This window comes from Perissodus microlepis, chromosome 15 (assembly GCF_051167445.1).
Source record: "Perissodus microlepis isolate ML-2025 ecotype Zambia chromosome 15, ASM5116744v1, whole genome shotgun sequence".
Classification (NCBI taxonomy): Eukaryota; Metazoa; Chordata; class Actinopteri; order Cichliformes; family Cichlidae; genus Perissodus; species Perissodus microlepis.
In genome coordinates this window covers 6,163,488-6,179,509 of record NC_140475.1, presented here as the reverse complement: position 1 = coordinate 6,179,509, position 16,022 = coordinate 6,163,488, and the positions used below count along the sequence as shown (strand labels likewise).

The following is a 16,022-nucleotide window of genomic DNA, read 5'->3' as shown; positions in this document are numbered from 1 at the left end:
TGTTGCGGCGAGGTCTTGGTGGAGAGACCGGAGAGGACGGAGGCTGTCGGGTCACCGATGCTGCAGAAAATCTAGCTCTCCAGAAATACCGAAAGGCGGCTAAGTTTTGTTCAGAATGCGTCCCTAATTCACCGACTTTGATTTACAGGGAAGAAACCTAACCTTCTGATAAAAGCTTCGCTATTTTTTATTATTCCTGGAGAGCTACTTCGCCTCGTTTCCAAACATGATCGGGAGAGGACTGTTCCTTTTGACAATCCTGTCTAGCTGCGGTAAGAAAAAGAACAGACAGCTAAACCTTGATGAAGTTGAGCAATATGAAGACACAGTCGGTTGGTTGAAGGAAATCTGCATTAAGTATTGTGACTGCCGGGGTTCCGCACCGAGGACAGCGACAAGCGCATCTTTAATTGCAATGAATTCACCTGCGCCTTTGGCACAATTATTCTCGTTACTAAAACAACCAGAGGCTTGTAGTAACACAGCGAGTGAGGAAAGAAAAGCGCACACGCACACACACAGGAGCTGTAGGGATTATGAAAAGCATGTGAACAAATGAACATGCATGATTTTCTTTTCTCTCTGTGTTCTTATTCTCTTGCAGTCCTTTCATTGCCAGTGACTTCGAGTCAGCTGGAGAATGAGGACGTAAAGGTAAATATTTTCTTATTGTTTTTGGTTTCTATTCTAATATTAGTTTTATTGGAGCAACAAAAAAGCAAAAAAGAAACTAGTGCAGGTTAGTGTTAACCTTTTTAAATCGATACTTCAGGGATATTCTTCTTGTCAGTATGACAAATAATACAAATCCACTGCATTGCCTTCTAGCTGCTCTCCAGCTGCACTCTTAAGGCACACAATGATTAGCAATGTTTAATCCCAATAATTTAAAGCTTCAAGCACCTTCATTGTGAGGCAAACCCACATTTGACTTTGTAAAAATCAATAGAAAGCAATTTGAGAGCAATGGAGAGCCTTGACCTCCATGATTTTGAGGATGCTAAATCCACTGACTGAGAGGGAGGGAGGGAGAGAGAGAGCTTTCCAGAATAAGGTTTGGAGAGACAAGACTGCTAAAGGGAAATGTGGAATTTGATCACTTCAAAGGTCTTGTGCGAAGAAGCTGGGCACCTTTAAAAAAAGAAGAAGAAGAAAAAGATTGTGAAAAATTATGTATGGATGTAGTATTGGCACAATGGGAGTTGAAATAATTTTGATCCCCCATCTAAAGAGATTTATATCTTTCAATTAGTGGCTAAGTTGGCACACAAGCTGCATTCAAAGAGTCTCAGACTCATATGCTGCTTTTGATTCAGTTTAATTCATCTTGCTTGCAACAGCAGCTTGTTTTACTGTAATTCTCACTTTTTTTTTTTGGGATCATTTGGGGACTGTCTCTCCTCTGATTCTGGATTGTGTGCATCCACAGGTGATGAAATGCATCGTGGAGGCGCTGGCAGATGTCCTATCGAGGCCACACCCCATGCCTGTCAGTCAGGAGTGTTTGGCCACACTGAAGACGGGTAAGCAAAAGAAGGAAGACAGATCGGCAACACTGAGCATAATCAAATGTCCTTTATCATTAAAAGGGGCTGTTAGCATGGCTCAGTGCTGCAAACAACTACATTGATAGCTTAAATTAGCACAGGCAACATGCACTTAAAAAATGAGTTATTAATGAAAAAGAATTGATTTTGCAATTACGTGTTAGAATATTACATAAAACTGAAGCATGTCTCTTCTTCTACTGCACACAGGCTGCATACACATAAGGACTGTAAGATAACCCACAGTCTGGCTATTATCTTGTCCCATCTAAAAACACCAATAAAACTTTGATTTTCACATAAAAACATTTCCCAGACTGTTGGATGGTGTTATCCTCTCTGCTGACCTTTTCTTAACATCCTCATATCTTAAACATGCTGCAGAAACACAGTGCGTTTCCTTCATATTGCCCCATCGAGGCAGTGTTTTAGGTTTTAGTTTTACATTCCATTAATCTGAGGGTGTAATCAGCTATAATGCATTTTCCCCCTCTGTTGCCAAGTGCTTGCTCATCACAAAACTGATGGCTCTCTTAATCTTACTATGCTAAATGTCTTGGGATATCATATTTTCTGATTTGGCCCCATGGGAATAAAATAAAAAATGGATGTATGTTTACATCATTTCTTACCTTTACCAATTTGCGAGGGCACTGGTAGAGGTCGCTCCCTGTTTATAGATTTATACAGATTTCCCTGGTCAGTTATTATCATCATCCCCACCCTCACTGCTGTTATTCCCATATAAAAGAGCGGATTAAAAGAGGCCAGGCCTTGCTGGAAAAGTGCTGTATTTTAGAAGAAATCCACCGTTCTCTCGTAACGAGTGCATAGTGCTCTGATCATAAGGTTAATGGATTGATGCAGTGAATGCTGGGTAAAAGTCTGCTGCAGAGTGTTTTATACAGAGAGGTCACTAGGACTCGGTAAAGACGATTCAGTTACATAGATGGTGTTTTACCTTGATGTCGTCCTTGTTGTAAAAAAAAAAACACACACACAAAAAAAAATCAATCACAGCCTTACTCATCGAGCGTTTGCTACTGAGCGGGTGCTGTGAGCGGGAAACTGTACACCACCGTAGGGGATGGAAAGAAAGGAGAATGGAGAGGAGGAGTAAAAGGAAAAGAGAGATCACTGATTGATACAAGAACATGATACAGTACAGTGTCTGTCTCTTGCTCCTGCTGCTGCATGCTATATGCAGTGCTGTTTGTGGGTCAGCAGAAAGTCCAAGTGCTCGCTTGCTGCTGTGGGAGTCTCTGTGGGCCAAATGATTAATTGTGCTCTTGCTTTGAAAGCAGTAAATTCCAGGGCAATTAACTCTGATGAATCCACAAAAACGTGTCTCTGAATCCTTTGAAAACAGTGAAAAGGGAAAGATGTACACCTGTGATTTACCCCCTACAGCATCAATTCCCTGCCTTTTATCTGCTATTTTTCTTCTTCTTCTTCACTGTTATATGTTTGCATTTTAATGTGGTTGCGTGTGTGTGCAGATGACCGACTTGTTACTATCCTTCGTCATCAAAACTTTCTGAAGGAGATGCAGGAGATCGCTGCTCAAGGTGAGTCACGGATTACTCATCTCGTTTACGTGTGCATGAAGATAAGAATGATGGAAGGCTCGAGCGACTCATTTTCATTTAAGGTGGTCGGGGGAGAGCTGATACGCCTACAGCAGCAGCACCGACCCTTCAGGCTACAGATGATGTCCCTGGTGAGCTGGACCTTCCTATACATCTATACATCATGTGGTTATGCTTCTTATTTTTTATGGCGTATCTAATCGGTGGGTTAAATGCAGCAGCTGTGACAGTGATGTATAGTTTCCATTATTTATGTTTTTCAGCAAAGTTGCGCTAAAAAACACATCAAAAGTGCTGAGGTAGATTTAACTTCTGCTGAGGCTCTGTGAGGGAAAGAAATCAGAACATGTATGACGTCCTTCCACATAACAGCGTACCTAGCTTTTTTAAAAAAAAATCAGTGCCAGTACCAAAGTCAATCACACAATGGTGGGAAGGAAAAACAAGGATAGCAATTTGAATGTGGTCAAAGAAGAAGATAATGGGTTTTGCTCTTTTTAAATTGTCAGGGTTACATATGCCTCCTACTGTCAATCAAAAACATGGGGGTAACAACAATAAACCCCATAATAAACTGTAGTACTTTTGTGTAAGCGCCTTCTTTTAACATCACTAGAAAATCAATTTCTTCTAGTAAATTAAATCCCCACTCTCCCCTATTTTCAGATCGATCCATGTTGGAGGCTTTAGGAGGCCCCGGCGAACGATCTATCCTGTCCAAGAGGACGGGAGCTGGAAAAGATGAAAAGGAAGCAGGCATGGAAGACAGCGAGTTGCAGGGGGACAATGAAGCTGAAGAAGTGCAGGTGAAACGGGAGAGTGATGAAAGCCCGGGAAGCCATGTCTCTGAGTCTGCAGAGGAGTGGAGGGAGGGCATGGATGAAAAGAGGGACGAAGATGAAGAAGGCTATGATAAGAAGCGAGCAGAGGAGATTTCAGAAGAGGAGAGCAAAGGCAAGCGCACATTTCCTGGTCCTCCTTTGAAATTTATGTGTTATAAAGTAAAAGTAGCATAAGGAAATTGGAAAAGGAGATTGAGAGTTTGGCATCTAAAGATGCAGTCGAGTTTTTTATTTTGATAATACAGGCCACTCAAAGCAAATGAAAAGATGTAACATTAATGGTAGAAGCAGGATCTTAAGACAGAGAGAGACGGCGCTGAAACAAAAACTGCCTTGTAAATGGAAACTGCTTGCTATCTCAGGGCTGGCTGATTGATGGAAGCACTTCCATCTACATGATGAATCTCAGCCCCCTCACTCGCAGGGGAGCGAGGCCAGCACGGCTGGCAAAATGACAGCTCGTCAACAGGAATGAATGAGTAGCTCACTGTTGGAAAATTCAAGCGCTCGGTTACAACTGCAGTCATCTCCCCATACCCTCTAAAGTTATCAAGACTGCAATCAGCTCGTTCTATCTCTGCAATGTTCAACAGAGAAATTGTTTTATTTTGAGTAAAATGAAATAGTGATACTGATTCTGCAAAATGGAGCTTCAGCCAAGTCATCTGATCGCTTCAGCCATGCTGATAATTCCCATAAAGCATTGCTAGCACTACTGAGGTCCAGTGCTGCCAGCTGGCAAGAAATATTTCATTACAAGAAGTGGAATCTTGCTGATGGTGGAGTTTTCTGGCAGCGGCCTAGCAGAGGTGTTTCAGTGAGGAAAAATAATAAAAATAAATCTTACTCTTTTTATATTCCCAGATGATGGATTGGATGAGAAGAGAGACGCACGCAGAAAGAAATCAAAAGACGAAACATCCGATGAAGAAGATGAAGAGACGACCAAGAGGCTCTCACTCTTCCATAAAAACAAGGGCAAAGAGGAAGGACGTAAGGAGGAGACAAAGCGAGGGAACAGGGAGAGCTTACAGCGGTGGACCAAGGCAACCAAGCCTTTGCTGCTGAAGAAGAAAGCAGCCACAAAGGAGGAGCAACATGAAGTGCCTCATCATTCAAAAGAGATAGAGGAGGAAGAGAAGAAGAAAAGAAATGCCCAGAAGAGTCCAGAGGAGAAGGAGCTGCAGATGATTGCTCGAAGAGCACCGGAGGAGAGGAGGGGGTTGGAGGAAGAAGGGAGCGCCAGCAGAAAGTCAGAGGTGTGCTTTCCCCTTTTTTTTTTTTTTTTGTGAGATTCACAGTCCGAGAAACAAAAATTAAAAAGTGCTAAATCGCTTAAAGGAATCTTTCCACATGTTAAGAGATATAGCAAGCCACAACTCAGCTTAAAATAAAAACTGGAAATTGTTTTTATATAACCTCCAATAAAACCGCTAATTAATAATGACACAAACAGGAACACCGAGAGCATAAAGAGGATACTTAAACTTTTAAGTTTTATGATGTTTTTATTACAACATGGTGACGTCAGCCTGTTACAGCATCGCTGTGGCATTGTAAGTTGACGTGCTGAAAAAATAAAGAGTCTAAACATATTGTTGTAAAGCTGATAAGACAAGCTATAAAAATATGTTTAAAGTTATACTGATTTTTTTACATTTGGTGTGAGCTTGACTATGACATAACTTTCACCAAAATGAAATCATCTCAAGCTGTTACTGGGTGTCTTCCATCAAAGAAAATGTGAACATTAAATCTTGAAAACTGTGGACGCTAGACTGCTAACAAACAGAACCGATTATGTACTCCCTCCATTTTGGGGGGGTAGAGTGTTTGATTATCTTTTTGGGAGTTAAACCATAGATCTTAGAGATGGACATCTCCATTCTGTGTTGTTCAGCTATAAGAGTATACCAAAGAACATCATGTCGCATTCAATAAGCTGTGAAACCAGTGATTGAGACCACAGATGCATCAGAAAACCTGATCAAAGGAACCAAAGTCTAGATTTCCATCAGACATCTGCACAACCAGACTTCTTTTTGAAATCACAGGGGTCGCCCCCTGCTGGCCATTAGAAAGAATGCAGAATGTTCCTCTTAGAACTAGGAGTTGCATCCATCTTTGATATACGGTGTGTGGCTGTTTCTAGTCTTCAAGAGCACTAAACTCTGCTAATAATACATTCATATTTAGATATGAGGGATTTCTCTCAGCAAGTAAGAAGGAAATCCTTCCTGAATGCAATGAAATTGTTCCTCAGGATGTTTTACCTGTTTGCTTCTAAAGCAGGATTCTTCCTACAGCTTGACTCCCTGCAATATCTTGAAAGGAAGCTATTTACACTGCAATAGCCTTGATGGATGCAAACTGCAACACAGTTGTTATTAAATTGAAGGTAAAGGATGCCATTCTGGACGTTATCTGCGCTCTCTCTAATAGATAGGACATTCGAGCCACGGATAAATATGATTGTTTGCACTGCTGGTGTCCCTTCTCTCACACGCTGTCTTCTCATTATACCTGCAGGAGCCTGAGATTGAAAGTCTGGCAGCCATCGAGTCAGAGCTTGAAAATGTTGCCCAGAAACTCCACGAGCTGCGGCGAGGCTGAGAGAAATCGAAAGAGAGAGAGAGAGAGAGAGAGGAACAAAGTTTGACACCGCAACCTCCTCTGCCTCCTCGTCCTCCTCCGCTTTACCAGCTGCCTGGTTTCCACAGAGCGTGTGAATGTGTGACAAGATTTTTGTCTTTCCGCTATTTTTCCTGAGGAGGCCCGACCGCCGCGGCCTCACTCGTGACGTTCACATAGAGTAGCATACAGTAGATGCACATTGCAGCTAGACGTGCATACTAACAACACACAAGTGCGCGCGTACCGTGCATTTGCGTGCGTAACATTTCAGAAGATTCCCGAAGAAAGGCGACTTGTTCAGCTTCATTTTCTCCGACAATCACGTCTCTGTTTCTGTAAACGTATCTCTTCTGCTTTTTAGATTATTTCAACGGTGCGCACTGATTCATTGTGAAAGGTTAAGGCAAATCCAGGTATACACCTACAAGGTGAGGTTGTACAGTAATGGCATGTATACATGTACAAAGCTCTTTCTGGAATGCGCATTTACTTACAAAGTTAAAGATAGAGAAGACTTAGATGATTGTCATAGATGCAGTTGATGCAAATCAAGCCAAGGCAATAAGTGATTTTTAGCGGATTAATGTCTGGGGTGTGATCTGTACTGAATTTATGTAAGAAAATCAATAAATTGAATAGTTTATCTGGAATTCTCTATTTGGTGACTGTTTTTCATGCCTCTAAAGTCAGCTTATTATTAACATATTAAAGGGAGCGTATTAAGAGTCATTACAGGACCATCACACTGTATAGATTGATCTACACAACCCACACAAACCTATAGGATCCACTGCAAACTTAAATTACAAGTGTAGATACAGTCTGTGCTTGTTTGTGGGCGACAACGCTGACAACATGAATCATCAGCATGACACACAGGCTGTTGACACATTCTTTTTCAACAGGCAATTTAACCTTTGGTTTTGGCAGCAATATGAAAATTCTTTGGTTGTTACTATTAAGAAGAAAATATCTAGAGTAGATATTATCATACAGTGTTAGCTGGGGTTTTTTAAATGCTGCATTTTAACAGCAATATGTCGAGAGCTGCCGAGCGAAACATGGATTTGATGGAGTCAAGAACACAATGTGGGCAGTGGAGAAACTAAAATGTGAAAGTTCTGCTTTCTTTGGCAACTCGAGTAAATATAGCTACTGTAGGCATGACTCGAAACTGAATCATGTACAGTCAGACAAATGCAGTCTTGGAATGCCTGAATAATGCATCTGAATGTAGGTTTTGCACAGAAAATTCAACAGGAAAATTTTGTTACTGAACATAATCAGAGATCACAGATAACAGGGACAATGGTGATAGTGTTTACTGGATATTTTGTATTAGTTATATTTGGAACTTTGCATCTCTACACTATTCAGCCAGCTGTTACAAATATAGTTCAGGGTTTTTAAGGTTGAGTTTGAAAGGGCACCAGATGGCAGCATTAGACCATCTCTTACCTCTTTTTTTTTCAAAGGCCAGTAACGCAACAGCATGATTAAAATGCACAATGGTCATGTTTGCATGGAATCTTTTCCATTTTCCTTTATGTGTTTTACAAAAATAACTAGAAAACACATGAATAAATGCATATGCCATTAAATTTAAAACATCCTCTCTTATAATATTTCTGTCTGCTTTTATGTACATCATTTAATTGCATGACACACAGCTTTCTTGAGTGCTTGCACTGCACCATGTTGCATAAAAGCAGCACGAATATGTAAGGCATCCATGTCGTAGATAAATGGAGGGATTTTTATAGATTACTTCAATTAGCTTAAACAAAGACATCCTTTATGTTGAACGCCCCTTTAAATCACTTGAGCCTGAAGGCCTGCTCCGATGACTGAGGCTATTTTTTTTCTGAGTGAGTGATACACGAGTTCATAAGGTGTCAAAACCTAACAGTTTAGCAGAGCTACTGTTAAATGTGCTTTCAAATGTCGGCTGAAAGCCAAGAGCTAATGAAGCCGTTGTGGAGCAGGATCTCAGTCTCGGATCAAAGTTAAAGACAGACCAGTTCATGTTTGTATAAAAAATATAAGATTTTATTTCCAGCTACAAAGTAAAACATGTAACATTTTTGTCACACTTCTCAATAAAATAGTAAAAAATAACCAAAAATACACCACTGATACATTTTGAAGCACAGAAAACATTTTGGCTTTTTAAATTAACTTAAACTGTACACATATATACAAAGTATATACATCAGTATTTTTTTTTTAAAGGAATGAAATTACAATTCTTCCAGTCTCTTCTTCTATTTTTGTACAAAATAGACATTTTGTTCCTGTAGATGCTTTTCCCCCCCCTCCTTCTGACCTGAATCAGTAATAGTCAAAATGTTTTTTTCTTCTTTTCTCAGTGCCGTGGCAAAGCCCACTGTACTCCATTATCTAACCCTAAACTCAGCATGCTGCTTGCTTTCTCATCCAGGGCAGAAACTCTGACCTTTCCTCTACTCTGTAAGCACAGTGAAACGCGTACACACAGACAAGGCTAAAATTTAGACACACACACACACACACACACACACAAACACACACACACATACAAGGACACATTCAGACCTGTTTGGACAGGGGAACACTGGCCTGCTGTGGACTGCATGCTCCCTCTACAGCTGCTTAGAGTTTACAGGTCTGGTCTTGGACTGGGAGGGTGGAGGGACTTATTAGACAACTCATTTAGAGAGGAGGTCAACGTTTAGATAAGGTATAAAATGCATACAGTAAAATGGACGGGTTTGTAAAAAGGCTTTCAAGGGAAATGGGCGTAAACCTGACAGCAGGTTTGTCAAAACAAAAAAGAAGTTATAGTGCAGGGATTTTTTGGAGCTGCTAAGCAACCCTCTGTCTGAGTCTATGAGGCTGATGTTCATCAGCTGTACAAAACATACAGGCACTAAGACGAGCGCCTGGGCTACTTTTACAATGAGAAAATGGCAAAATAAAACATGATAAACATATATACTGAGCTGCAAAATGAGATGGAGTTGTGTTTGTTTTCAAGTCAAAAGCGCCTATCGTCCAGGAGCGGCTCACGCCATGTCTCCCATCATCTTCTTGTAATACATGGATTCGAAGATGTCGTTCTCCCCGGGGCAGTTGTAGTGGCAGGCACAGGACTTGATGAACATCATGTGCTTCTTCATGACTTCTCCATCGGGGCATTTGAACTCCATGGGCAGGGTGGTGGTCCTGTGCGGGGTGCAGCAGCGGCCGTCCAGGCAGACGCCGCAAAACTTTGGCCTGTAGGACTTGGTGGTGGTGCAGCCAGAGATCTCAAACTTCATGGGTTTGGAGACTCTCGGAGTACGGATGCACTTTTTCCCTTTCTACAGGAGGAAAAAAAGAGGAAAGAGCAACTTCAGCAGGGTTTCTTTTACTGATATGTAAAAGTCACGAGTGTGGTGCTGTTTAACGAGAACTCACCCTAATGCTCTGCTCCAGCTGAGACTCGCATGGTCTCACCATGCACAGCCGGGTCTGTTTTTCTAGGCGGCATTCACGGTTATCGTTGGTGACCCTGGTAGATACTCCCAGGCCGCATGTCTTCGAGCAGGCGCTCCATTCAGTCGTCTGAACCAGGCAGTTCTCTCTCATCATAAAAGGATCTGGGCCATAGGTCTCCTCCTTCCTGTATGCTGTAAACACAGGAGGAAACGCTGGGTTAGAAAAACAGTGCTAATTATGCTGTAACCTGCTGTAGCCTTGTGTTCTTCAAAAACAGACACTTACCAGACAAAACAGGGCCCATGAAGCTTTTTGTGGTGGGAGTTTCATTCTCCTTTGTGTCGGAAGAACCACATTCCCACTCCTCACAACACTTTCCAGGCACTTTCACACGCCTTGGGTTGGGGCAGTCTGGGCTGGGCAGCCGGATGTCCATGGAGCAAAGAGGCACACAACCGATGGCTCCGTCCAGACAGGTACACTGGTACTTGCAGCTGCTCTGGAAAGTCTCTCCACTCCTGTACACCGTGCCGCCAAACACACAAGTGGCTCCGTCTCGAGCTGTCGAGTAGAATTTGCAAGAGAAGGGTCATGATTTGCTTCATACATTGGATTTATTGCAGACGTCATAGAAAAGATCAGCCATGAGTGGCACACCTGTGCAAACTCCTATGCGTCTGTTGTTGGGAGCTCCGAAGTCACAGTAGAGGCCTTTGTGCGGGTCACAGACGTCTTTCTCAGTGCAGAGCTCCCCCATCTGTTTGGCACACACCCTGCAGCAGCCACAGCCATCCAGCACCAGGCTGACACCTGGGGGGCACTGAGGAGGGGTGGACGGGCACGAACACTGGCCGCTGCACTCCTGACCTGCAGCCTGAAAACAGGCACACACACAGACACATTCTCTGGTAAATATCATACCCATGTTGTGTGCTAGAAACACAGACACACATCCAACACACTGCCTATTAAGACAAGTTTAAAGCACTGGCTTCACCATTCAAGTCCAGCTAAAGCCAAAGCCTACACCAAAACACTAAAATGAATTATTTTTTTCTGACTTACCATGTAGGAAAGCATGATGCACAGCAGAGGCAGCAAAATCATTTTCTTCATCTCAGCAACCATCTTCTCTTGTCTTTAGTAATTAATTTAGATTCTTCCAAAAACACCTTCTCGGAAAAAGTCGTCCTTTAGCATCAAAGTTTTGAGCTTGAGAAACTTTTCTGATCAAGTTGATCTCTTGTCTTGTTCCCAACTGCTGCTCCGGCTCACTGTCTTTTTTTTATTTTTCCTTTCTTGGTGAAAGCTAGAGTTTAGCTTCGGTAGAAGAGTTGATCTGAGTTCTGACTGCAGAGTGGAGCCTCCTTTATACCCGCTGGCCCTCGCAGCACGTCACTGGGGGCTGAATGGAGAGCCAGCCCTGGACAAACATGGACATACTTGGCATTCTTTCCTCGCTTCCTGCCCCCCACTCCAGACATCCCACATTCCTGCTGTCTGAAGGCAAGGCTCTGCTGCTCGGCCAAACAACACCGTCTCTCTCTCAGAGCACCTTTCATCTGGATTGGGAGGTTAAGTCTGGTTACAGTCCTGAGACCCCACACTGGGAATTCCTAAAGACTGACTTCACAAACAGACAGCCAGTACCTATAAATATTAATTTTTCAAAAAGAAAGAAAAGGGGAAAGGCAGCAACAGTTCAAAAGTGAAGCCTCGAATAACTTGATGAGGAGGAAGGACAGTGGAAATAAAACAGGTAGAAGCTCATAAGCAGAAACATACAATAATTAAACAAACTCCAAGAAGTTTAATATGTGGTTAAAACTTTAAGCCCACAACAGCATTCCTCAGCCCTGGCTTCAAAGGCACATGACAGCATGTACTTTAGTACGTTAACAGCAAGCCTTTAGTGAAAGGAAATTCATTTGAGTCAATAACTTGAGCTGGTTATTTGTCAAGGTGCTTGTTCCAGCACAGAGACCTGGCAGCTTTTGTCTAGAGACTTTGTCTTCTATGCCCATGTGGTTATTTCTGAGACACTGCAGCGGCATTCTTGTGCACTGACATCAGTGGCTGGACTGCAGATTTGATTATTAGCTACTCTTTTAAACACATTATCATTAAGAACTCATTACCGTGAATGAAGCGTTTTGTTTCTGAATCCCTCCTCATGTGCTGTACGTGATATACCTGACCTGATTCCTTCCAGACTCTCTCAGTGAATTTGTTCTGCAGATAGAGACTCATCCGAATGTGGAGCAACTCAGAGAGGTTTCTTTGTTTGAGTAACAGTGCCAGTTCCAAAGTACAGAAATAACTGATTATGAGTAAAAGTTGTGATTTTTTAAAAGTATTACCGGCTTATTATTATTGAAAATTTGTGCTAATTATTGAATCCTTTGTGCTAATAATGGCAACTGTCAGTGACAGAACCTGCAGTTCCACATACAACCACATGAGGCTGACACCAAGAGCAGTTCAGCATGGTGGAGGGGTGGTGAGCACCTCACATCAGGAAGGTCCTGAATGTCAATACAGGACAGGGCCTTTTTGTGTGGAGTTGCATATATGCATGTTCTCCCTGTGTCTGCGTGGGTCTTCTGCAGGATCTGCAGGTTTTCTGCCAACTTCCTCCCAAAGAAATGCATGAGGTTAGGTTAATTAGGATTTTTAAATTGGCTGTGAATGTGAATCATTGCTTATCTCTATGTTAGCCCTGCAACAGGCTGGTGAACATTTCTGTACTTTGCTTTGCTTCATTGGCCAGTAAAGATAGTGGATGCATAGTCTTCACAACAGGTTTTCGGGCTTTCAAAGGTTCTTTGGAGATTGGGTGCTTTTTCACTATTATCAATCCATTCTTTGTACCTGACTGTTTTATGAGGAAAAAATACACAAGCACAACAAGGGCACCAAACTCAATAGCTGAACCAGTGTTGTGTCTACACATAACAGACAACCAATTTTATATTCTATCTTCAGGCACTTTGTTATGCATCATTCAGTCCCATCTCTTACATTGTTGAATCTGCAAAATATTCCATACACAACACAGTTTGACAACCATGAAATAGTAAAATTTTTAGCCAACAAGGTGATTCTCAAAGCTCTAGTAGCTGAAAACTTGGCGTATCTTGGTATGGTGTGCAGTGTGTTCTTAACAAAATTTGAGGAAAAGGACCTGAGAGATGCATATGGCCCTTCTGGTGATTCATTCATGATTCATTTAAAACTCTTCAGAGATGCTCTCAGTGGAAGTGGTTCTGAAGGAAATCATACACAGAGAAGTGTCAAGCTACCTAAGAACCAAACTGAAAATCAGTGTAAAAAGGTCTCTAATTTTCATGCTTTTGGTAAAAATAATCATCAAATATTAAAATAATCAACAAGATGTACAGAGGTGGTCAGGAGAAGTAAACAATGAGTGTCTACAGCCATCTGTAAAACACGGTGGAGGCTCTATCAGGATTTGGGATTGCATTTCACCCAGAGCATTTTGATCCACCATGCAATACCATCTGGAAGGTGATTGTCGACAGATTCATTTTTCAGCATGACAGTGATCCCAAACACACTGCTAATGTAATAGAAGCATACCTGGATGGAAAAACACACAATGGAACACAATCAGTGATGGACTGGTCTCCCCGGAGTCCAGACCTCATCATTTTTTAAGCACTGTGGGATCATCTTGAGAGAGAACAGAACAAAAGGCAGCCAACATCCAAAGAAGAGCTTTAAATGTCCTATAAGAAGCCTGGAGAACTACTCCTGAAGACTACTGAAATACAAACATGAAAAGAAGGTTTGCCTAAGAGAGTTCAGGCTGAGTTAATGATTAAAGGTGGTCATCCCAAGTATTAAGTTTAAGCACCTTTTAAACTCTGCTCATGTTTGCATGTTGCAGTGAATTTCTGCAATTTCCGATTTTCCTAGCAAAATATCTAGAAATGAAGGACGGTTAAAGACTTTTGCATGGCACTTTTTATTTTACCCTTGTCAACTACATTAAGACTTAACATTATCCATGTCTAGGAGTGAGTGGCCCAGTAAGTGGTGATTAGTAGGTATCAGACCTATACAGGTGATAAACACAGCCTGTTAATATTGTGGCAAAAGTGACTTAGTTACTGTCACTGTTTTTGCTTTGTTATTTAAAAAAATAGAAAGTTTTTACACCACGGCTAAATCTAAATTTATCTGGCAACCTGGCCAATATTCATCAAACAGTTAAAAGAATGCATCTGGTGTACATCCTGCTCATTATCCTAATGGTCAGTTTTCTGAGTTACCTGAGCTGAATAAGCAGCTCAGCCAAGGTATGCAGGACAAGTATTAAGGGAACAAAGACTAATGTTCTCAGTCCAAGTGGCACTTCCCGAAATGGATGTTTGTTGATTTGAGTCTTAGGCGGCTTTTCTTACTTCCCGAAAGACAACATTTTTCAGAGGATTCTGAAAAGGCCGGAGATTTTGTTTCACATCTGACAAGAAGTTTTGACTGCATTTGGTCTTAGTCAGGATAAATGATGATTACAAATCCTGACTGCAGTGAAAGTGCAGCCTGGCCCACGAAGACCCATGAGGCAAATACGAGAAGAACAAAGGCTGCGTGCTCTCTGACTTCTCACCTGCCTAATGAGGTTTAGTCTATGAGAAACTTGAAAGGCCAGGTGTGCCATGTCCCTGGCCAGGCTTATTTTATTACATCAAACCCCAAAGTGGAGATTGCAGGAAAGGGCCTAGACGGAGGTTTGTGTATTTTTTTTTTTTAATTTTTTCAAAAAAATGGGGATCACACACCAGGCTAGACTCTTATGAAAGGCCGCCCTGCTTCTTCTCCAGCCAGCGAATCGGAAATGAAAAACTCCCAGAGAAACCTGGAGCTGAAAGAATGTGAGTGAGAAAGCCAGCAGACTGGGCTGTTACTACAGAGGAAGTTTCCCCATATAAGGGCGTCTGCTCTTTTCCTAATAAGGATATGTTCTCTCTCTGTGCTGGCTCAGTACAGTAGGGACTCCTGGACCACAGTTGTGAGAGAAAGTGTGGTGTGTGTGTGTGTGTGTGTGTGTGTGTGTGTGTGTGTGTGTGTGTGTGTGTGTGTGTGTGTGTTTGCGTGTTTGCGTGTGTGTTTGCGTGTGTTGTCAGTCATTACAGCCTCAGGACCTAAATTCAAGTTCAGGGATATCTGAAGGAAACAGCTTGATGGAGAAATAGACTCCTGCCACAAACAACACTCTGACTGACATTGTTATCTGACGTGCGGAGTAATCTAGAGTCTGTCAGGCTGTTTATTTAGTCCTTTGATTCATGCGTCACAGGCAGTTTTTAAGCTGCTTTTTAGAAATGTGGTTTGAAGATGTTTGCAGTTGTAACAAAAGTACAATGAATGAATGCTGCTTCGTTTAAGGTCAGCTGTGTCCTGGACAGCCACCGTAACCCTGGGCCTAGGTTAGGAAACTTATCTTTCTGGATGTTGTTATGATGCTGTCAAAGCAAGCGCTCACTAACTTTGGCCTGTCAGCTTCAGGAATCTTTTTTCGTTCTGAATAACAGCAGGCTGACTGGCTGCGTTCTCCCTGTTTTGCAGATCTGGATGTGTGGACGTGATGGCTGCGGTGGCCAAAGGAAACATATGGCTCTGTGTGTGGCAGGCTCAGATATGTCAGGACTAAGTATAGACTGAGATATTTGCCTCGGAGAGTTGGTTAGAATCCATAATGGAGCTGTGGTGGTGTTACAGGGGAGTCTGGAGAGCTTTGTACTTTTTAGCACCACTGTTATTAAACATGTCTGAATGCTAACTGACAATTTTACACAGTGGAAAAATCTGTTGTTTAGTTTACTAGTTTACTTTTGATTGTTATAGTTGGAGTGAATGTTAGATGTTAAATAACTCACCAACTACTTTGCTAGAACTAGGTTGGACCCTCCTTTGCCTTCTGAAAA

General features: G+C 42.0%; 2 protein-coding genes across 2 annotated transcripts; one reads left to right on the top strand and one right to left on the bottom strand.

Moving 5' to 3' along the window:
• Positions 1 to 17: 17 nt before the first annotated feature.
• Positions 18 to 7,262, top strand: chga (chromogranin A). The gene is made up of 8 exons (XM_084952772.1): positions 18 to 272; positions 605 to 654; positions 1,430 to 1,523; positions 3,047 to 3,115; positions 3,199 to 3,267; positions 3,803 to 4,090; positions 4,843 to 5,237; positions 6,508 to 7,262. Exons 1-8 carry the CDS (start codon positions 227 to 229, stop codon positions 6,589 to 6,591), a joined length of 1,095 nt encoding a protein of 364 aa, XP_084808898.1. The 5' UTR covers positions 18 to 226; the 3' UTR covers positions 6,592 to 7,262.
• A 1,141-nt stretch (positions 7,263 to 8,403) lies between these two features.
• ccn2a (cellular communication network factor 2a) lies at positions 8,404 to 11,431 on the bottom strand. The gene is made up of 5 exons (XM_084952773.1): positions 11,137 to 11,431; positions 10,729 to 10,945; positions 10,357 to 10,632; positions 10,051 to 10,262; positions 8,404 to 9,953 (listed from the first exon to the last, which is right to left on the bottom strand). Exons 1-5 carry the CDS (start codon positions 11,197 to 11,199, stop codon positions 9,657 to 9,659), a joined length of 1,065 nt encoding a protein of 354 aa, XP_084808899.1. The 5' UTR covers positions 11,200 to 11,431; the 3' UTR covers positions 8,404 to 9,656.
• Between the last annotated feature and the right edge of the window lie 4,591 nt (positions 11,432 to 16,022).

Coding starts and splice junctions, on each gene's coding strand:
- ccn2a (XM_084952773.1), bottom strand. CDS start 11,199: ATGGTTGCTGAGATGAAGAAAATGATTTTGCTGCCTCTGCTGTGCATC. Junction 10,633..10,728: donor ACGCATAGGAGTTTGCACAG/GTGTGCCACTCA, acceptor TCTACTCGACAG/CTCGAGACGGAGCCACTTGT. Junction 9,954..10,050: donor AGCTGGAGCAGAGCATTAGG/GTGAGTTCTCGT, acceptor TTCCTCCTGTAG/AAAGGGAAAAAGTGCATCCG.
- chga (XM_084952772.1), top strand. CDS start 227: ATGATCGGGAGAGGACTGTTCCTTTTGACAATCCTGTCTAGCTGCG. Junction 1,524..3,046: donor TTTGGCCACACTGAAGACGG/GTAAGCAAAAGA, acceptor GTGTGTGTGCAG/ATGACCGACTTGTTACTATC. Junction 3,116..3,198: donor GCAGGAGATCGCTGCTCAAG/GTGAGTCACGGA, acceptor TTTTCATTTAAG/GTGGTCGGGGGAGAGCTGAT.